This window comes from Theropithecus gelada, chromosome 9 (assembly GCF_003255815.1).
Source record: "Theropithecus gelada isolate Dixy chromosome 9, Tgel_1.0, whole genome shotgun sequence".
NCBI classification, from domain to species: domain Eukaryota; kingdom Metazoa; phylum Chordata; class Mammalia; order Primates; family Cercopithecidae; genus Theropithecus; species Theropithecus gelada.
Window position 1 is genome coordinate 65,809,146 of NC_037677.1, and position 21,702 is coordinate 65,830,847.

The following is a 21,702-nucleotide window of genomic DNA, read 5'->3' on the forward strand; positions in this document are numbered from 1 at the left end:
ACATCATTTTTGGAAAATTGAGGTTATGTCACCTAATTAACACTGGAGTTACCATTTCAGGAGACCTGTGGTTACTAGCTTATTGGCTGGAGACTTTTTGAACAGGCCTGAAACGTTATAGTCCCATTATCACTGACACTGTGAGTCCCAACCCCTCTCCCTCCTTTTAAAAAAATAATTGCTGTATTAATAAGACTCTAAGCTCCCACAATTCTGATGGAGTTCTTCCCTTGGTCCTCCTGGGTTCAAGTTACATGGCTATTTTTTTTTTTTTTTTTTTTTTTTGAGACGGAGTCTCACTCTATCGCCCAGGCTGGAGCGCAGTGGCCAGATCTCAGCTCACTGCAAGCTCCGCCTCCCGGGTTTACGCCATTCTCCTGCCTCAGCACCCCCGAGTAGCTGGGACTACAGGCGCCTGCCACCTCGCCCGGCTAGTTTTTTGTATTTTTTTTTAGTAGAGACAGGGTTTCACCGTGTTAGCCAGGATGGTCTCGATCTCCTGACCTCGTGATCCGCCCGCCTCGGCCTCCCAAAGTGCTGGGATTACAGGCTTGAGCCACCGCGCCCGGCCTACATGGCTATTTTTATCCTTTTGGTCTTTCAAACTGATTTGGTAGATGGAATTCTGTAATCTCCTTCACTCCTTGCTTGAATTCAATTTGTTTTACTGCCTGACTGAAGTTGGCATTCCTGCCGCATATTTTGTGTGGTTATGGGTCACAATCTGAAAATCATTCTAATGACATGAATGATTTTTCACTATCAAACTGCTGCTTGCTTGCCATAATTTCTTTGGATTAGGCACTCTTTGCCAATGTGCATGCTCAGGAAGGACTTGAAATTGGTTTACACATTCCCTTTGCCTTTTTATTGTTACAGTAGTAAGTTTTGAGTTAAAAAATACACTATATAGGCTGGGTGTGGTGGCTCATGCCTGTAATCCCAGCACTTTGGGAGGCTGAGGCAGGTGGATCACGTGAGATCAGGAGTTTGAGACCAACCTGACCAACATAGTGAAACTCTGTCTCTACTAAAAGTACAAAAATTAGCTGGGCATGGTGGCACATGCCTATAATCTCAGCTACTTGGGAGACTGAGGCACAAGAATTGCTTGAACCTGGTGGGGCAGAGGTTGCAGTGAGCCGAGATCGTGCCACTGCACTCCAGCCTGGGTGACAGAACGAGTCTCCGTCTCAAAACAAAAAACAAAACGCTACATAGGCATAAATGTACATTTTATTTGGCTTCCTATTTTACTACTTCTCTTAAAACAACAACAACAACAGAACAAAATCTTGTCAACTATTCCCATTTGCAAGTTGTATCCTGTAAATAAGGCTTGGTGAGACTGGCTCACCACTGCTCCAGTGATCCCTACAGAATTGTTTCCAGACCTATCTCTGTGGAATTGTTTCCATAGAGATGGTTAGAACCAAGGACTCCCAGCTGCTTTTGGGACTTTCTTTGTCTTCCTTTCCATCATTCCAGTGCTTTCCTGTTAGCACAGAGATCAGAGGGACCCTGGAGAGGATCTTGTTAGAGACCATAATGAGAGAAAAGATGAAAAAGGAAAAGGAAATAGAAGTACCCATGCGACCCAGAGGAAAACAAGACAACGAACACGTGATCATGTGTTACACCATCAGGTTGAAGAGGAGAGGAAAATTCCGTGCAGAGCCTGAGAGAAAAAAAGAAAGAGAAATGGAAAGAGATTACACCCTTGCGGGGGAGGGAAGGCACATAAACGAAAATTTGGTTAAGATATTTGTTCACATATCCCCAATGGCATTGTAAAGTACCATAAAAACTGGATTATCATAATCTTTTGCCTATATGAAAAGCAAATAAGCTAAAAAATGTAACAAAATCCACTAAATCTCATCTAATTAAGGTAGTTAATACCTTTTAAACACTAAGTTTGTGTAAGACTGTGAAATGCTTATTCTTTGGTTTACATCCTATATATCTATTGTCTTTAGAAAACACTGATCTCCTTTACTATGGTTCAACATTGTTTCTCAAGACAAGGCTGAATTACACAGTTTATATTCTTGATATTTTTTTGTTTCTCTGAGTCACCTAAGTGTTCTTTGTGAATCTGGCAACCAAAAGACCTATTCAATCTTAATAATTATACTAAGTAAACAAATGAAAACTCAAAAGGAAGAAAGCACCTAAACACATTTTTTCTCTAATTTTTGAAAATAAACATTCTTTTTGTTCCAGTGAATTGCTGTGAAGGCTAGGGAAAGTGGCTTAAAAAGATAGCTACTTAAATAATTGAAATCAAATTATTACACTGCTTTTCGTATGTCATAAGCACATTAATAACTTTGAAAATACAGCATTGATAATACGGTAATAGACCATTTCCCCCAACGTGATTTTTTTTTTTTTTTTTTGAGGTGGAATCTTGCTCTGTCGCCCAGGCTGGAGTGCAGTGGCATAATCTCGGCTCCCTGCAACCTCCACCTCCTGGGTTCAAGCAATTCTCCTGCCTCAGCCTCCTGAGTAGCTGGGATTACAAGCATGCGTGACCACGCCCAGCTAATATTTGTATGTTTAGTAGAGATGGGGTTTCACCATGTTGGTCAGGCTGGTCTTGAACTCTTGACCTCGTGATCCACCTGCCTCAGCCTCCCCAAAATGCTGGGATTACAGGCGTGAGCCAGAGCGCCTGGCCCCAACCAGATTTTAAGCTTCTTGGTGGTAGATAAAAATATAGCTCTTGTTATTCATATACCTATGTTTTTCAGTCTACAGACAATAACGATGGTCACACTGGGGGCAGTAAGTAATTCATTTTCACTGCAGTCTTGCAAAGTTATTGTTTCATGGACCAAGAAATGAAAAAACCAGGAGATAAAGTAATGTTTCAAAGTTTACCAAAAAAGTAAATGGCAAAACTTAGACTTGACTTCGTAATCAGGGAGTCCCAGTTCTGACACTAGCTACCAGTGAATTGATTCTGAACCAGTCAACTTTTCTGAACCCCAGTTTTTTTTTTTTGTTTTTTGAGGTGGAGTCTTGCTCTGTTGCCAGTGGCGCGATCTCGGCTTACTGCAACTCTCGACTCCCTGGTTCAAGCGATTCTCTTGCCTCAGCCTCCCGAGTAGCTGGGATTACAGGCATGTGCCACCACACCCAGCTAATTTTTATAGTTTTGGTAGAGACGGGGTTTCACCATGTGGCCGGGATGGTCTTGATCTCTTGACCTCGTGATCTGCCCACCTCGGCTTCCCAAAGTGCTGGGATTACAGGCATGAGCCACCATGCCCGGCCACCTCAGTTTCTTAATCTCTAAAATGGGTTGTTAGGTTATTGGAGATTAGTAATTGAAATAATGTTAATTCTAGTTCCATGCTGTTTTATTTATTTGTGTTTGTCAGAGCATTGTTAATGAATCTGGTTCATTCCTGCTAAACTCATTTAATAACAGTGAATTTAATAGAATTTTTAAAGTAAGTACAGTATCCTAAGAACTATATTGGGAGCTAGGAAATTATTTCAGTGAAATCTGTAACTCATATGAACTATTCTATGGGCAGAATAAATAATATTTCACATGTAATGTACTGCTGATTTTCCAATATAGGCAGATGCAGCTGTTATTAATAAATGGAAATTGATTTGAGAGCATTACTGAATTCCTAGTAGGTCAGCATATGTTTGCATCCATCCATAAAAACTACAAGTACAGCTTGGCACAGTGGCTCATGCCTGTAATCCCAGCACTCTAGGAGGCCGAAGCTGGCGGATCACTTGAAGTCAGGAGTTCAAGATCAGCCTGGGCAACATGGTGAGACCACGTCTCTACTAAAAATACAAAAATAATTAACTGGGCACGATGCTGCACACCTGTAGGCCCAGCTACTTGGGAGGCAGAGGTTGTAGTGAGCTGAGATCGTGCCACTGCACTCCAACCTCTGCAACAACAAGACTCTGTCTCAAAAAACAAAAACAAAACAAAATAAAAAACCAAGTACATTCTATAATGTTGGATGAGCTAAAAAAAAAAAAAAAAAAAAAAGAAAAAATGCAAGTACATAATGCGAACCTGTCCCTGACTTTCAAGAGCATACAGATACATTTCATTACATTAAACTATAGCAAGTGATAAAATAGGGTAAGCACAGAGTATTTGGGGAGTGTAGAATCTGGCCATTCACACAGTCTAGGGCTTCAGAGAAAGCTTTCTGAAGGAGACAACTCCTGAGCTAAGTGTTGGAGGATAAGTAATATTTAGCTGGGCAATGAAAAATAGGAAAAGCATTTACAGTTGAGGACGCAGTAAGATCCAAGGCATGGATGTACAAAATAACTTGGCAGAAGTGGAGACTCTAAGCAGATGAAACATTGTAAAATAAGGAAGTAGATATGAACCAGATCTTGGAGAAGTTTGTGTGCTACCCTATGGAGCTTGAGGGGTTTTTTTTGTATTGTTTTTGAGATGGAGTCTCACTGTGTTTCCCAGGCTTGAGTGCAGTGGCATGATCTCAGCTCATTGCAACCTTTGCCTCCCAGGTTCAAGTAATTCTCCTGCCTTAGCCTCCTGAGTAGCAGGGATTACAGGCATACACCACCATGCCTGGCTAATTTTTGTATCTTTAGGTAGACACGGGGTTTCACCATGTTGGCCAGGCTGGTCTCAAACTCCTCACCTCAAGTGATCCACCTGCCTTGGCCACACAGAGTGCTGGGATTATGGGCATGAGCCACCACGCCTGGCCAATGTAGTGGGTTTTTGTTTTGTTTTGTTTTGTTTTTTTCCCCCGAGATGGAGTCTTGCTTTGTCATCCAGGCTGGAGTGCAGTGGCACAATCTCGGCTCACTGCAGCTTCCGCCTCCCAGGTTCAAGCAATTCTCCTGCCTCAGCCTCCTGAGTAGCTGGGATTACAGGTGCCTGCCACCACACCCAGCTAATTTTTGTATTTTCAGTAGAAACAGCATTTCACCATGTTGGCTAGGCTGGTCTTGAACTCCTGACCTCGTGATCTGCCTGTCTCGGCCTCCCAAAGTGCTGGGATTACAGGCGTGAGCAACTGTGCCTAACCCAATGTAGTGTTTTAATTAGATAGTTCTGATTAAAGTGTGGAGAGTTGGCCGGGTGTGATGGCTCACACCTGTAATCCTAGCACTTTGGGAGGCCAAGGCAGGTGGATCATTTGAGGTCAGGAGTTCAAGACCAGCCTGGCCAACATGGTGAAACCCTGTCTATACTAAAAATACAAAAATTAGCCGGGCAGTAGTGGCGCATGCCTGTAATCCTAGCTGTTTGGGAGGCTGAGACAGGAGAATTGCTTGAGCCTGTGAGGCGGAGGCTGCGGTGAACCGAGATTGTGCCACTGCACTCCAGTCTGAGCAGGTGAGACCCTTGTCTCCAAATAAAGAAAGAAAGAAAGTGTGGAGGGTAGATATTGGGAGGGTAAGAAGAGAGAAGGCTAGGAGAAGGACCAGTAGAGATGATAAGCGGAGGCTACAGTGAGCCAAGATTGTGCCACTGCACTCCAGTCTGGGCAAGTGAGACCCTGTCTCTAAATAAATAAATAAATAAATAAATAAATAAAGTGTGGAGGGTAGATACTGGGAGGGTAAGAAGAGAGAAGACTAGGAGAAGGACCAGTAGAGATGATAAGCACTTAAACTAGAGCAATGGTATTAGGGATAGATACAGGAGGCTCTCTTTAAGAAATATTTGGCTGGGCACAGTGGCTCACACCTGTAATCCCAGCACTTTGGGAGGCCAAGGCGGGCGGATCACGAGGTCAAGAGATCGAGACCATCCTGGCCAACATGGTGAAACCCCATCTCTACAAAAAATACAAAAATTAGCTGGGCATGGTGGCACGCACCTGTTATACAGGCACCTGTTATCCCAGCTACTTGGGAGGCTGAGGCAGGAGAATCGCTTGATCCCGGGAGGCAGAGGTTGCAGTGAGCTGAGATTGCACCACTGCACTCTAGCCTGGCAACAGAGCAAGGCATGGTGGCGCATACCTGTAGTCCCAGCTCCATCTCAAAAAAAAAAAAAAAAAGAAAGAAAGAAAAAAGAAAAATTTAGGAGCTATTTATCAGCAGGGTTTAGTGCTTGAGTAGAGAGCCTGTGCATGGGTGAGTAAAAAGAGGTCAAGGATGAATTATTTTTGGCTTAGGGTTGGATGCTGAGAATCGTAACTGACATAGGAAATACAGGAATATTGGGTGTGTTGATTTTGAGATGCCATGTACTGTCTGAGTGAATGTGTCTAGTAGGAAATTAATCTGGGATAGGAATGTAGATTTGGCATTCATTGACATATATTTTGCTTTTATACTTCAAAATAAGTTTTTTGGGATGGCCTTAGGCTAAGTAAATTTGCTGTGGAATCTGTTGTAAAAACCAGAATGAGAATTTATTATTTACAATGAAAAATATAACTGTCAAACAAATGGAATGCAAATTGTCCCACTGTTTTTGTGGGGGATACTTCTGAATATTCTACGTGAAAGGAAGTATACTCTATTAGTTATTATTGCCGTGTAACAAATTGCTCCAAAACTTAACAGCTTAAAACAACAAACTTTTATTATTTCACAATTTCTGTGGGTCAGAAATCTTGGGGCAGCTTAGCTGAATGCTTCTAGCCCAGGATCTCTTTTTCTTCTTTTTTGAGATGGAGTCTCCCTCTGTCCCTCAGGCTGGGGTGCAGTGGTGCCATCTCAGCTCACTGCAACCTCTGCCTCCTGGATTCAAGCTGTTCTCCTGCCTCAGCCTCCTGAGTAGCTGGGATTACAGGCGTGCTCCACGAAGCCTGGCTAATTTTTGTATTTTTAGTAGAGATGGGTTTTCCCCATGTTGGCCCAGCTGGTCTTGAACCCCTGACCTCATGTGATCCACCCACTTTGGTCTCCCAAAGTGCTAGGATTACATGTGTGAGCCATCCCATGCCCAGCCTAGGGTCTCTTATAAAGGTATAATTAAAGCGTCAGCTGGACCTACAGTTATCTCAAGGGTTAACTAGGGTAGGATCTGCTTAAAAACTCACTCCCATGGCTATTGGCAGGCCTCAGATCATTTAAAAAAAAAAAAATTTTAGATTTTGGAATAGTTGTAGATTTACAGAAAAATTGCAAAGATATTACATAGAGTTCCTATATGTGGCTCACTCAGTTTCCTCTGTTAACATCTTATATTTGGCTGGCACAGTGGCTCACACCTGTAATCCCAGCACTTTGGGAGGCCAAGGAGGGAGGATTGCTTGAGACCAGGAGTTTGAGACCAGACTGAGCAACATAGTGAGATCTCATTTCTGCTAACAATTTTTTTTTTTTTTTTTTAAATTAGCCAGATGTGGTGGTGTGTGCCTCTAGTCCCAGTTAACGGAGAGGCTCACTTGAGCCTGTCCAAGGTTGCAGTGAGCTATGATTCTACCGCTGCACTCCAGCCTGGGCAACAGAGTGAGGCCCTGTCTCAAAAAAAACAAAACAAAACAAATCTTACATTGATGGTAGTAGCTATGCTACATTTGTCACAAGTTATGAAATTACACTGGTCCATTACCTTTTTTTTTTTTTTTTTTTTGAGACAGGGTCTCACTGTGTCACCCAGTCTGGAGTGCAGTGGTACAATCATGGTTCATTGCAGCCTCGACCTCCCAGGCTCAAGCAATCCTCCTGCCTTAGCCTCCCAAGTAGCTGGGACTGCAGGTGTGTGCCACCAAGCCTGTTTTTTTTTTTTTTTAATTTTTTGTCGAGACGAGATCTCTGTATGTTGCCCAGCCTGGTCTCGAACTCCTGGACTCCAGTGATCCTTCTACCTCAGCCTCCCGAAGTGCTAGGATTACAGTTGTGAGCCACCATGCCCAGCTCTGATCCATTGCTATTAACTAAACTCCAAATTTTATGTAGAGCTCAGTAGTTTTCCCCTAATGTCCTTTTTCTGTTCCAGGATCCCATCCAGGATACCACATTACATTAATCATCATGTCTCCTTAGCATCTGTTGGTCAGGTATTTTGTGGAATATCCTTCAATTTGGGGTTTTTCTGATGTTTTTCTCAGAATTAGACATGGGTTATAGATTCTTGGGAGGAAAACCAAAGAGGTAAAGTGCCATCCTCTTCACGTGGTAATAACATGACTCTTTACCTTGATCACCTGGCTGAGGTAGTGTTTGCTAGGTTTCTCCACTGTAAAGTTACTCTTTACTGTCTTTCCATACTGTGTTATTTGGAAGCAACTTACTGAGTGCAGCCCATACTCAGGGTCCAGGGGAAGTTAAGCTCCATCTCCTGGAAAGGAGATTAGGTAGTTAGCTAGATAAGCTATTTGGAATTCTGTAAGGAAGTTTGTCTCTTCTCCTCCATTTATTTATGTAGTCTTTCATTTATGTGAGTATGGGTTATGGATATTAATTTTATCTTTGGGTTATAGTCCAATACTATGTTGCTTATTTTGTTATTCAAATTGTTCTTGCTTAGGCCATTGGGAGCTCTTCCAGGTTGACTCCTGTATTCCTTTTTATTTATTTTTTTGAGTACTGGCTTGCTTTCTAGTACTAGAAGAGATTCCAGCCTCACCTGCTCTTTTCCCTGCACTTATGCTACAATCAGTCATGTCTCCAGGAAGCTCCAGGTCTTTTTACTATTGGAGAATGTTGTTTAATTTCCACATTTTTTTGAATTTCCCAAATTTCCTTTCCCATCTGTTACGTAATTTCATTCTATTGTGGTTGAGGGACATGCTTTTTATTATTTCAGCCCTTTACATTTATTGAGACTTCTTTTATGGGCTAACAAATGGCCTACTCTGGAGAATGTTTCATGTGCTCTTGAGGAGAAGTGTTGTCTGCTGTTGTTGTGGAGTGTTCTGTAGGCGTCTGTTGGGTCTAGTTGGTTTATAGTGTTACTCAAGTCTTCTGTTTCCTTGATGATCTTCTGTCTAGCTGTTTCATCCACTGTTGAAAGTAGGCATTGAAATCTCCAGCTACAGTCGGTTCTCTGTACCTGTGGATCCTGTATCTGTGGAGTTAATCAACCATTGATCAAAAATACTAAAAGAAGAAAGAAGGAAAAGAAAAAGAAGAAAGAAAAGAAAAAAAACCTAAAAATATTAAAAGGGGTTGGGGCTGGGGTCGGTGTCTCATGCCTGTAATCCCAGCACTTTGGGAGGCCAAAGTGGGTGGATCACCTGAGGTCAGGAGTTCCAGACCAGCCTGGCCAACGTAGTGAAACTCCATTTCTGCTAAAAGTACAAAAGTTAGCTGGGCGTAGTGGTGCGTGCCTGTAGTCCCAGCTACTCGGGAGGCTGAGGCAGGAGAATTGCTCAAACACGGGAGGCAGAGGTTGCAGTGAGCTGAGATCGTGCCATTGCACTCCAGCCTGGGCAACAGAGTAAGACTCTGTCTCAAAAAAAAAAAAAAAGGGGGTAGATAGAGCACAATGGCTCACGCCTGTAATCCCAGCACTTTGGGAGGCTGAGGCGGGCAGATCACCTGAGGTCAGGAGTTTGAGACCAGCCTGACCAACATGGAGAAACCTGGTCGCTACTAAAAGTACAAAATTAGCCAGGCATGATGCCACATGCCTGTAATCCCAGCTACTTGAGAGGCTGAGGCAGGAGAATTGCTTGAACCCTGGAGGCGGAGGTTGCTGTGAGCCGAGATTGCGCCACTGCATTCCAGCCGGGGCAGCCAGAGCGAAACTCCGTCTCAAAATAAATAAATACATAAAAATAAATAAATAGCTGGGCGCGGTGGCTCGAGCCTGTAATCCCAGCACTTTGAGAGGCCAAGATGGGCGGATCACGAGGTCAGGAGGTTGAGACCATCCTGGCTAACACAGTGAAACCCCGTCTCTACTAAAAAATCCAAAAAACTAGCCGGGCGAGGTGGCGGGCGCCTGTAGTCCCAGCTACTTGGGAGACTGAGGCAGGAGAATGGCATAAACCTGGGAGGCGGAGCTTGCAGTGAGCCGAGATCTGGCCACTGCACTCCAGCCTGGGCGACAGAGCGAGACTCCATCTCAAAATAAATAAATAAATAAATAATAAAAATAAAGAAGTTTGTGTCTTGTGGAAAGCATTTAGTTAGTTTTTTGTTTCGTTTTGTCTTTTTCTTTTTTTGAGACGGAGTCTTCCTCTGTCACCCAGGCCATAGTGCAGCGTTGTGATTTCAACTCACTGCAAGCTCCGCCTCCCAGGTTCAAGTGATTCTCCTGCCTCAGCCTCCTGAGTAGCTGGGTTTACTGGCACACACCACCACACCTGGCTAATTTTTTTTTTTTTTTTTTTTTTTTTGAGACGGAGTCTCGTTGTCTCCCAGGCTGGAGTGCAATGGCGCCATCTCGGCTCACTGCAAGCTCCGCCTCCCGGGTTTACGCCATTCTCCTGCCTCAGCCTCCCGAGTAACTGGGACTACAGGCGCCCGCCGGAACGCCTGGCTAATTTGTTTGTATTTTGAGTAGAGACGGGGTTTCACTGTGTTAGCCAGGATGGTCTCGATTTCCTGACCTCGTGATCCACCCGCCTCGGCCTCCCAGAGTGCTGGCATTACAGGCATGAGCCACCGCGCCTGGCCAATTTTTGTATTTTTAATAGAGACGGGGTTTCACCATGTTGGCCAGACTGGTCTCGAACTCCTGGCCTCAAGCAGTCTACCTGCCTTGGCCTCCCAAAGTGCTGGGATTACAGGCCTGAGTCACTATGCCCAGCAAATTAGATTTTTTAAAATGCAGTGTACTGATCTTTGCCCTTTGTTTGGAGAGTTTAAGCACTTAAACGTAATTACTGATAAGGTAGAGTTCCTGACTGCTATTTTGATGTTTGTTTTATATATGTCTCATGTCTTTGTTGTTCCTTTTACTCCTGCATTACTGCCTTTTTTAAGGTAACTTGATATTTTCATCCTATTTTTTTCCACTCTCCATCTGTTTAGTCCCAACTAGATATTTTCTTGTGTACTATTGTTATTTCTCTTTCCTTCTCCTCCCTCCCTCCCTCCCTCCTTCCCTCCCTCCTTTCCTTCCTTCCTTCCTTCCTTCCTTCCTTCCTTCCTTCCTTCCTTCCTTCCTTCCTTCCTTCCTTCCTCCATTTCTTCTTTCCTCTTTCTTTCTTCTTCTTTGAGACAAAGTCTCACTCTGTTGCTTAGGCTGGAGTACAGTGATATGATCATACCTCACTGCAGCTGTGAACTTCTGGACTCAAGCAGTCCTCTTGCCTCATCCTCCCACAGTGTTGGGGTTATAGATGTGAGCCACTGTACCCAACTCACTTCATTTTCTATATATTTTGAGTCATTTTCTAACGGTTGCCTGGAGAATTATATTTAACATTTAAGTTTATAATAATCTAGTTTAGATTAACAGAAACTTAATAGTATTAAAAAACTGCACTTATATAGCTCCATTCCCACCTCACCTGTTTGTGATTTTCTTGCCATTCAAATATATCTTTTTACATTTTATGGGCATCAATACAGATTTATGACTATTGCTTTATACAGTTGTCTTTTTTTTTTTTTTTTTTTTTGAGACAGGATTTCACTCTGTTACCAAGGCTACAATGCAGTGGCATGATCATATCTCACTGCAGCCTCCAACTCCTGAGCTCAAGGGAACCTCCAGCCTCAACCTTTCATGCCACCCTCCCTGGCTTTTTTTTTTTTTTTTTTAAATAAAGGCAGGGTCTTGCTGTGTTTCCTAGACTGGTTTTGAACTTCTGGCCTCAAGCAGTTCTCTCACCTTTCTCCCAAAGGGCTGGGATTATGGGCACTAGCCACCTTGTCTGGTCTACTGGTGCTCTTTATTTACTTTATTTTTTTATTGTGGTAAAAACTACATAACATTATATTTACCCTCTTAACCATTTTGAAGTTAAACTCAATGGTAATAAGTATATTCATATCATTGTGCAACGAATCTCTAAACTTTTTGTTTTTTTGTTTTTCATGCGACAGGGTCTTACTCTGTCACTGCCCAGGCTGGAGTGCAGTGGTGTGATCTCAGGTCACTGCAACCCCCGCCTCCTGGGCTCAACCAGTTCTCATGCCTCAACCTCCCGAGTAGCTGGAATAACAGGCACACACCACCATGCTCAGCTGATTTTTGTATTTTTAGTAGAGACGGGGTTTCACCATGTTGGCCAGGCTGGTCTTGAACTCCTGACCTCAAGTCATGCACCCTTCTAGGCCTCCCAAAGTGCTAGGATTACAGGTGCAAGCCACCATGCCTGGCCATCAGAGCTTTTCAAAACCCCTTCTGGACATCTCATTCCCTTGCTATTTCTTATCAACTTTTGATTAGCCTATCATTTGCCTTAGCTATTATCCACTGACTTAGGCAGCCATGGTGCTATTACACAGTTGCTGTTTGTTTTTGACAAACAACCCTGGAGGAGAGGCTGTTTGTGTTGGGTGAGCTTTGACTCAGGTCAATAAAGATAAGCCACAACTGGGCGTAGTGGCTCACGCCTGTGATCCCAGCACTTTGGGAGGCCGAGGCAGGTGGATCACCTGAGGTCAGGAGTTCGAGACCAGCCTGACCAACATGGCAAAACCCCGTCTCAACTAAAAGTACAAAAACTAGCTGGGCATGGTGGCAGGTGCCTGTAATCCCAACTACTTGGGAGGTTGAGGCAGGAAAATCGCTTGAACCCGGGAGGTGGAGGTTGCAGTGAACCAAGACCGTACCATTGCATTCCATCCTGGGCAACAGAGTGAGACTCTGTCTCAAATAAATAAATTAATTTAAATTAAAAATAATACAAAAATCAACCTGGTGTGGTGTCGCGCTCCTGTAATCCCAGCTACTTAGGAGGCTGAGGCAGAAGAATCGCTTGAACCTGGCAGGCAGAGGTTGCAGTGAGCCGAGATCGCGCCACTGCACTCCAGCCCGGGTGACAGAGTGAGATTCTGTCTCAAAAAAAAAAAAAAAAGGCAAACCTTGTTAGTGAGGGTCTTCCAGGAAACTACCAGATGAGTCAAATGACAATTCTCTATGAATGCAGCTTTGAAGAGACTTCAACCACATCCTGTCCCTTCTAGTAGCTATCAGGTGATTGCAGGATGGTGGTTCTCAAGGCTATCATGTAGTTGGGGAGAGAGGATCAACTAGGGGAAGAGTGACAGATAATGTCTTTTCCTAAAGAATATGTGGACCCAGTTTTCCTCATTAATTTCAAGATAGAGCAAAACTCCACCAGTGCTTTATAAAAAGATTCATAAGTCTTTAACTGTGAAACTGCAAATTCTAAGTTTAGGCTGGGTATGGTGGCTCACGCCTGTAATCCCAGCACTTTGGGAGGCTGAGGTGGATGGATCACCTGAGGTAAGGAGTTTGAGACCAGCCTGGCCAACATAGTGAAACCCCATCTCTACTAAAAATACAAAAATTAGCTGGGCGCAGTGGTGCACGCCTGTAATCCCAGCTACTTGGGAGGCTGAGGCAGGAGAATCGCTTGAACCTGGGAGGCAGAGGTTGCAGTGAGCCAAGATTGTGCCCCTGCACTCCAGCCTGGGTGACAGGGTGAGACTTTGTCTCCACAAATAAATAAATAAGTAAAAATAAAAATACAAATTAAGTTTAAAATATAAACCTCCAGTTCAATTTGATTGTTAAGTACAGCTTCCTTAATAGAGCAGCAGAAAGAACCTAAACAATTTGTGGCATATGGAAAAGGGCTTTTTTGTTGTTGTTGTTGTTGTCTTTTTTTGGCATGTGGTAAAGGTTTTACCACTACAAACAAAGTACTGAACCATGTTTTCTTATTTAGAAAGCATCTTAATATCAATTTATAATCTATTTTCTGAAGTCCCTTCCAGGCCCTTGAGCTTTTGAGGAGCAAGAATGTGGATCTTAACACCAAAGTGTTTTCATAAAATTTGTTTGGTAAATGGTAAATCATGATGATAATATGAGAATCCTAAATTTTAGCAGAAAAGTGAAAAAATTCCCAAACATCAGGTGTTTGAACATAAATCCGGTTGAGGAATTCAGAACTAACCTATGAACATTTTAACAAAGGTGGTGTTCAGAGCTTCTGTGACGTCCAGGAAGTATGCATAAAAGTAAACACAAAGTAGTTGAACACTACATATATAGTATTTGAATAGATCTATATTAGTAGCTAGGTGAAACTAATTTAGAAGTTAATTTTCTTCAGGCAACAAAACAAAAAGTAGACAAATGGGATTACATTAAACTAAAAAGCTTCTGTACAGCAAAGGAAACAATCAACAGAATGAAGAGACAAAGTATGGAATGGGAGAAAATATTTGCAAATTATACATCTGATAAGGGATTAATATTCAAAAAATATAAGAAACTCAGCCAGGCATGTTGGCTCATGCCTGTAATCCTAGCACTTTGGCAGGCCAAAGCAGGCAGATCGCTTGAGCCCAGGAGTTTGAGACCAGCCTGGGCAACATGGCGAGACCCCCTCTCTACAATAAATATAAAAATCAGTCAGGCGTGATGGTGCATGCCTGTAGTCCAGCTACTCAGGAGGCTGAGGTGGGAGAATCACCTGAGCCTGGGGAGGTCGAGGCTGCAGTGAACTATGATTGATTGCACCACTGCACTCCAGCCTGGGTGACAGAGTGAGACCCTGTCTAAAAAAAACAGCTGGGCCTGGTGGCTCACGCCTGTAATCCAGCACTTTGGGCGGCCGAGGTGGGCAGATCATGGGGTCAGGAGATCGAGACCATCCTGGCTAACATGGTGAAACCCCGTCTCTACTAAAAATACAAAAAAAAATAGGCAGGCGTGGTGGCGGGCGCCTGTAGTCCCAGCTACTCGGGAGGCTGAGGCAGGAGACTGGCATGAGCCCGGGAGGTGGAGCTTGCAGTGAACCGAGATTGGGCCACCGCACTCCAGCCTGGGGGAGAGAGCGAGACTCCATCTCAAAAAAAAAAAAAAAAAAAAAAAAAGATAAAGAAAAAAGAAAGAGAGAAAATAAAGAAACTCAATAACAGAAAGAAACTCAGTAACTACTGTTTAGAAGGACGGGGTTTCACCATGTTGGCCAGGCTAATCTGGAACTCCTGACCTCAGGTGATCCATCTGCCTCGGTCTCCCAAAGTGCCGGTATTATAGGCGTGAGCCACCGCGCCTGGCCAATTTTAGTTCAGTGCTTCAAACTGAAAGCACACTGAAAGTCCAGTGTGCTTTCAGCGGTATATGTTAATGGTGTGTACCCATACAACCATTTTGCTTTTTATTTTCAGTATTCAATAAATTACATGAGATATTCAGCACTTTATTATAAAATAGGCTTTGTGTTAGATGATTGCCCAACTGAAAACCAATTTAAGTGTTCTAAGCATGTTTAAGGTGGGCTAGGCTAAGCTATATTGTTTGGTAGGTTGGGTATATTAAATGCATTTTCAATTTATGATATTTTTAACTTACAATGGATTTGTTGAGATGTAACCCCATCAGAAGTAGAGGAGTGTCTATATTTATGCAATAGAATATTATTCAGCCATAAAAAGAAGAAAATCTCATCATTTGCATCAACATGGGTGAACCTGGAAGGCATTATGCTAAGTGAAGTAAGCCAAATGCAGAAAGACAAATACTGCATAATCTCACTCATTGAGGAATCTAAGAAAGTTGACATCATAGAAGTAGAGAGTAGAATGGTGGTTGTCAGAGGCAGGGGTGGTTGGAGGAGGGGAGTGGTTGGGGAAATCTGGCCAAAGGATACATAATTACAGTAGATAGGAGGAATAAGTACAAGAGATCTATCGTATAGCACCATGACTATAGTTAATAAGACAATATGCTGTATTCTTGAAAATTGCAGAGAGTGGATGTTAAGTGTTTTAATCACAAAAATAATAATTATGTGAGGTGATACATTTCTTAATTAGCTAGATTTAACGATTTCACAATGTGTGTGTATATATATATATATATACTTAAAAACATTATATTGTACATGATAAATATTATTTTATCTGTTAATTAAAAGAAACCATAAAGTAAAAAGAAAATTTTTCTTTCAGATTTTGATCTAAAACTTACTTACACTTTGTAATGCTTTTTGATACTTATTTTCTTTTCACCAACTGAAAAAAAATAGATGGTGTTTGGATACACTTTGAATGCCAGTACTCTATTATTAAATGTATTTTCTTTCTTTTTTTCTCTTTCTTTTTTTTTTTTTTTGGAGACAGAGTCTCTCTCTGTCACCTAGGCTGGAGTGCAGTGGTACAATCTCAGCTCACTGCAACCTCAGCCTCCCGGGTTCAGGCGATTCTCTTGCCTCAGCCTCCTGTGTAGGTGGGATTACAGGTGCCTGCTATCATGCCTGGCTAATTTTTGTATTTTTAATAGAGATGGGGTTTCACCATGTTGGCCAGGCTGGTCTCAAACTCCTGACCTCAAGTGATCCACCCACCTCAGTCTCCCAAAGTGTTGGGATGACAGGTGTGAGCCACCTTGCCTGGCCTACATATTTATATTTTCTTTTTCTTTCCTTTTTCTTGAGACGGAGTCTCGTTCTGTCACCAGGCTGGAGTGCAGTGGCGTGATCTCGGCTCACTGCAACCTCCAACTCCCTGTTCAAGTGATTCTCCTGCCTCAGCCTCCCTAGTAGCTGGGATTACAGGCATGCACCACCATGCCCAGCTAATTTTTGTATTTTTAGTAGAGACGGGGTTTCACCATGTTGGCCAGGATGGTCTTGATCTCCTGACCTCATGATCCGCCTGCCTCAGCCTCCCAAAGTGCTGGGATTACAGGCATAAGCCACCATGCCTGGCCAATATTTATTTTTTTCAAAGAACTCAACTGATATTTATTAATGAGTAGCCTAGTTTTGAGGCGGAAGTCATAAGCAATAGTGAAGTGGGTTCCTTTTTTTTTTTTTTTTTTGAGACAGAATCTCACTCTATTGTCCAGGCTGGAGTATAGTGGCATGATCTCAGCTCACTGCAACTACTTCCGCCTCCCAAGTTCAAGCAGTTCTCCTGCCTTGGCCTCCCAAGTAGCTGAGGTTATAGGCATGAGCCACCACACCTGGCTAATTTTTTAATATTTTTGGTAGAGATGGGTTTCACCACATTGGCCAGGCTGGTCTCGAACTCCTGACCTCAAGTGATCTGCCTGCCTCGGCCTCCCAAAGTGCTGGGATTACAGGCGTGAGCCACCGCTCCCGGCTGTGAAGTGGGCTCTTTTGTGCTAACAGCTACAGAATAACAGGAATTTGCAGTGACAGGAAAACTGTAAACAAACTAAGACTATTACAGAGGGACAAATATGTCTCACTCTCCGCAGGAACATCCATAGGCAGGTTTAATGACTAAGCTATTTGGACAAGAGATTTTCCTACATTTACATGGCACATGGAACCAAGATTAAAATTCAAGAGAATGGTCTCAACACACACACACACACACACACACGCCCCATGCAGGCCAGATGCAGTGGGGCACGCCTGTAATCCCAGCACTTTGGGAGGCCTAGGTGGGAGGATCACTTAAGTCAGGAGTTCTAGACCACCCTGGCCAACATGGCAAAACCTCGTCTCTACAAAAAATACCAAAAGATTAGCCAGGCATGGTGGCACATGCCTGTAATCCCAGCTACTTGGAAGGTTGAAGCAGGAGAATCGCTTGAACCCAGGAGGCAGAGGTTGCAGTGAATGGAGATTGTGCCACTGCAATCCAGCCTGGGTGACAGAGTAAGACTCTGTCTCAAAACAAAACAAAACAAAAGAATAATCTAAGAAATGCAAATGAAAACAAGGTATTTTAAAATCTATCAGATTGGCCAGGTGCCATGGCTCACGCCTGTGATCCCAGCACTTTGGGAGGCCAAGGCGGGCGGATCACGAGGTCAGGAGATCGAGACCATCCTGACGAACACGGTGAAACCCCATCTCTAAATACAAAAAAATTTAGCTGGGCGTGGTGGCAGGCGCCTGTACTCCCAGCTTCTAGGGAGGCTGAGGCAGGAGAATGGCGTTAACCCGGGAGGAGGCGGAGCTTGCAGTGAGTGGAGATCGCGCCATTGCACTCTAGCCTGGGTGACAGAGCGCGACTCCATCTCAAAAAAAAAAAAAAAAAAAAAAAAAGCTATCAGATTAGCAGTTAGTCAGACACTCTCATATACTGTCTAAATTGGTATACTTTTTCTGCAGATAAATTTAACTGTTTAAGTTAAAACATCTGTACACTTTGACCCAGGGATTTCACTTTTAGGAATATATATAAAATAATCAGGAACACAGAACAAAATTTACATTCAGCAGGTTTGATCACTGCATTATCTTTATAAGTGAAAAATTAGAAACAACTTAAATATTCAGCCAAAGGGATATGGGTGGACAACTTAGAGCATATCCATAAACATATTGTAAATGATTAAAATGATGTTTTTGAAGCATTTGGTGTCTTTGGAAAATACTCATGCTATACAGTATTTTCCAATTGTATTGGAATGGCCCTCCAATTATGCTATTTTATATAAGGGACTTGAGCATCTGTGGGACTATGGTATCCTCAGGGGGTCCTGGGATCTATCCCCTGTGAATACAGAGGGGCAATTTACTGTTAAGTGGATAAAAATTCTGATAAAAGCTATACATCCAGAACATTCATAATGTTATTGCTAATTTGTGCACTTATGGGTCTTTATTTTCCAAGTGTATTATAATGAGCATATTTTTAAATTAAAAAATGCATTATTTTAAAAAAGGGTAATAATATTCATTGGGAGACTGTAAGCAACATACATGCCTCTTGGACGTTTCATGGACTTCATTAAAAACAGAGCCTAAGCTAGTTCTGGCTGCTCTAAGAAAGACTATGATTGTGCGGCTAAGTTCTATGTATAATACGAAAAGTCAATACAAAATATGGGAAAAAAATCAATTTAGCCAGTATTTTAAAATGAATTTCATTTTAGAGGTTTTAAAAAGTTAGGGGATTGGCTGGGCACAGTGACTCACGCCTGTAATCTCAGCACTTTTGGAGGCCGAGGAGGGCAGATCACCTGAGGTCAGGAGTTTGTGACCAGCCTGGCCTACACTGTGAAACCTTGATGCTACTAAAAGCACAGAAATTAGCCAGATGTGGTGGCGGGTGCCTGTAATTCCAGCTACTCGAGAGGCTGAGGCAGGAAAATCGCTTGAACTGGGGAGGCAGAGGTTTCAGTGAGCCGAGATCAGTGCTACGGCACTCCTGCTTGGGCAACAGAGAAAGACTTCGTCTCAAAAAAAAAAGAAGTTAGGGGATTATATGACTTTAAATATAGTATGTTTGAATAATTGTTTGACTTTGTGTCTGGGAACTGTTCTTTGCGTCTGGACACCAAGTAAAACATTAACTTTTTGATTTTTTTTTTTCCCAAGAAGAAGACATAAAGCAGGCTACCAGCAATTTTGAGAACTTGCAAAAACAGCTTGCAAGGAAAATGAAGCTTCCTATTTTCATAGCAGATGCATTCACAGCAAGAGCATTTTGTGGGAATCCTGCTGCTGTTTGCCTCCTAGAAAATGTAAGTGCTTGGTTTTGAATTACAGTACCTACAATTCTAGATTCCTGTAGAAACAATTACTTATTTTAAAAGACTGGTTTCACCTGTTCGTTTACCAGTTTGGTTTGTGTTCTTTGCCATCATATCAGTAATGTTCATGTATGCAGGTTGATTTTGACCAAAGTATTTGATAAAAATGCCTGTGCCTCAGGTACGTCCAGTGAAATGAAGATTCAGATAAAGAGGAACTAGAGCCGATTTTAAAAAAGAAGAGCTACAGCTACCTTTTAGCCATCAGGTTTTCATTTAGTTAGCACCAAGTGTTGAGGAGAATGAAATTAGATGAGTTCTGTGTGACTAGACATAGCCGATTTCACATTTAGCATAACAGATCCTAGCTGAGTATCTTTAACCTTACCTATAGCTCAGGCAATTAGAAATTCTTTTCAGGATCAAGAAAACGAGACATTTTGCAAGGAATTAAGTAGTTAAGTAGAGAGGTAGAAGGAATTAAGCTATAATATATAAATAACTTGTTGAAATACTCATTTTTAAAGTGGCTTTTTGATTAGGATAAATATTAATGGAATAGTTAAATATTAATGGAATAGTTAAATATTAATAGAATAGTTAAAAAGATAAATATTAATGAATAAATAGTTAAATATTGTTAATAGTTAATATTTAAATATTGACCCTCAAGGTCAAGGAATATTGACCTTGTGTTGGTCCCTAAGTAGTAAGAAACAAGGTAAGGTGTCCTTTCACTCAGAGCAGTTAGCACAAAAGTAGATTATCTGAAAATTACTTCAAGAGGACAGTTAGCAATTGATGATCTTAAATAAGTCATATTAAGTTGGGCAAAGTGTGTGTTGGGGCCTTAAAGGACAGTGAATCTCAACCTGCCTATACATGAAAATCACCCAAGGAACTTTGAAAATGCTGTCTTCTAGACCAATTACAGCAGACTCTGGGAGTGGGGGGCAGCAGTGTTTTGTTTTGTTTTGTTTTGTTTTTGAGATGGAGTTCTGCTCTTGTTGCCCAGGCTGGAGTGCAATGGCGTGATCTGAGCTTACTGCAACATCTGCCTCCCAGGTTCAAATGATTCTCTTGCCTTAGCCTCCCGAGTAGCTGAGATTATAGGTGCCCGCCACCATGCACAGCTAATTTTTTGTATTTTTAATAGAGATGGGGTTTCATTATGTTGGCCAGGCTGGTCTTGAACTCCTGACCTCAGATGATCCACCCACCTCAGCCTCCCAAAGTGCTGGGATTACAGGCATGAGCACTGTGCCCAGCCAGCAGTGTTTTTTTAAAGTTTCCCAAGTGATTCCAGTGTGCAATCATGATGGAGAACTGGGCTGGGTACGGTGGCTCTTGCCTATAATCCTAGTACTTTGGGAGGCTGAGGCAGGAGGATTGCTTGGGGCCAGGAGTTTGAGACCAACCTGGCCAACATAGTGAGACCCTGTCTCTGAGAAAAAAGAAAAAAAAAAAAAAGGAGGACTGCTGAGGTGAACGTTGTTTTCTTATTGCTGTTGTTGTGTTTTTTAATTTTTTTAAAATTTTTTTTATAAAACAGAAATGGGGTCTCGGTATGTTGACCAGGCTAGTCTCAAACTCCTGGATTCAAGTGATTCTCCCATCTTGGCCTTCCTAAGTGCTCAGATTACAGGCCTGAGCCACTGCACCTGGTGGAATATTATTAATTGACTCCTTTTCACACTTCTCCCTCAAGTGGAGCAGTAAGATGGCCATCAAGAGTCCTTGTCTTACCTTAACTCTACATTCATTACGCAGACTTGAGCTGGTGTTTTCTCTCCACAAAATGCAGAAGGTAATAAAGTTAATAAACTTTGTCCATTATTACAAGAGCTTGGGAAGATTAATGTGAAAACAATTAACAACCACATTCCAAATCATGACCTTTCTTTAGAAACAATCTGGCAGACACAACTTCCTGTCAAGGAATTGTGGAATTGACTATAACTGCTTGTCAAAAGTCTTAATACACTTGCCCCATGTCCCCATGTAATATCCTTGAAGAGTTTTGACAGTAGTTTATATTGAATAGAATATATTCCATTTTTATCAGATAACAAGAATTGGATTATTCTCCAACTTACTCCTTTTATTTCCAGTAAATTCACCAAACATCAGATTTATAGGATTGATATCTCTCTCTCTCTCTCTTTCTTTTTTCCTCTCTCTTTCTACCTATGTCTCCATTAAAACATATTTTGTAT

General features: G+C 42.3%; 1 protein-coding gene across 4 annotated transcripts in view; it reads left to right on the top strand.

Moving 5' to 3' along the window:
- Positions 1-21,702, top strand: part of PBLD (phenazine biosynthesis like protein domain containing) — a 45,551-nt gene that overhangs the window by 3,038 nt on the left and 20,811 nt on the right. For 2 of the 4 annotated variants that reach the window (XM_025395964.1, XM_025395966.1), the window contains exon 2: positions 19,332-19,477. In XM_025395964.1, the coding sequence (XP_025251749.1) occupies positions 19,394-19,477 (84 nt within the window). In that variant the 5' untranslated portion in view covers positions 19,332-19,393. The remainder of the gene's footprint in view (positions 1-19,331; positions 19,478-21,702) is intronic. The other 2 variants (XM_025395965.1, XM_025395967.1) reach the window with 1 other exon arrangement.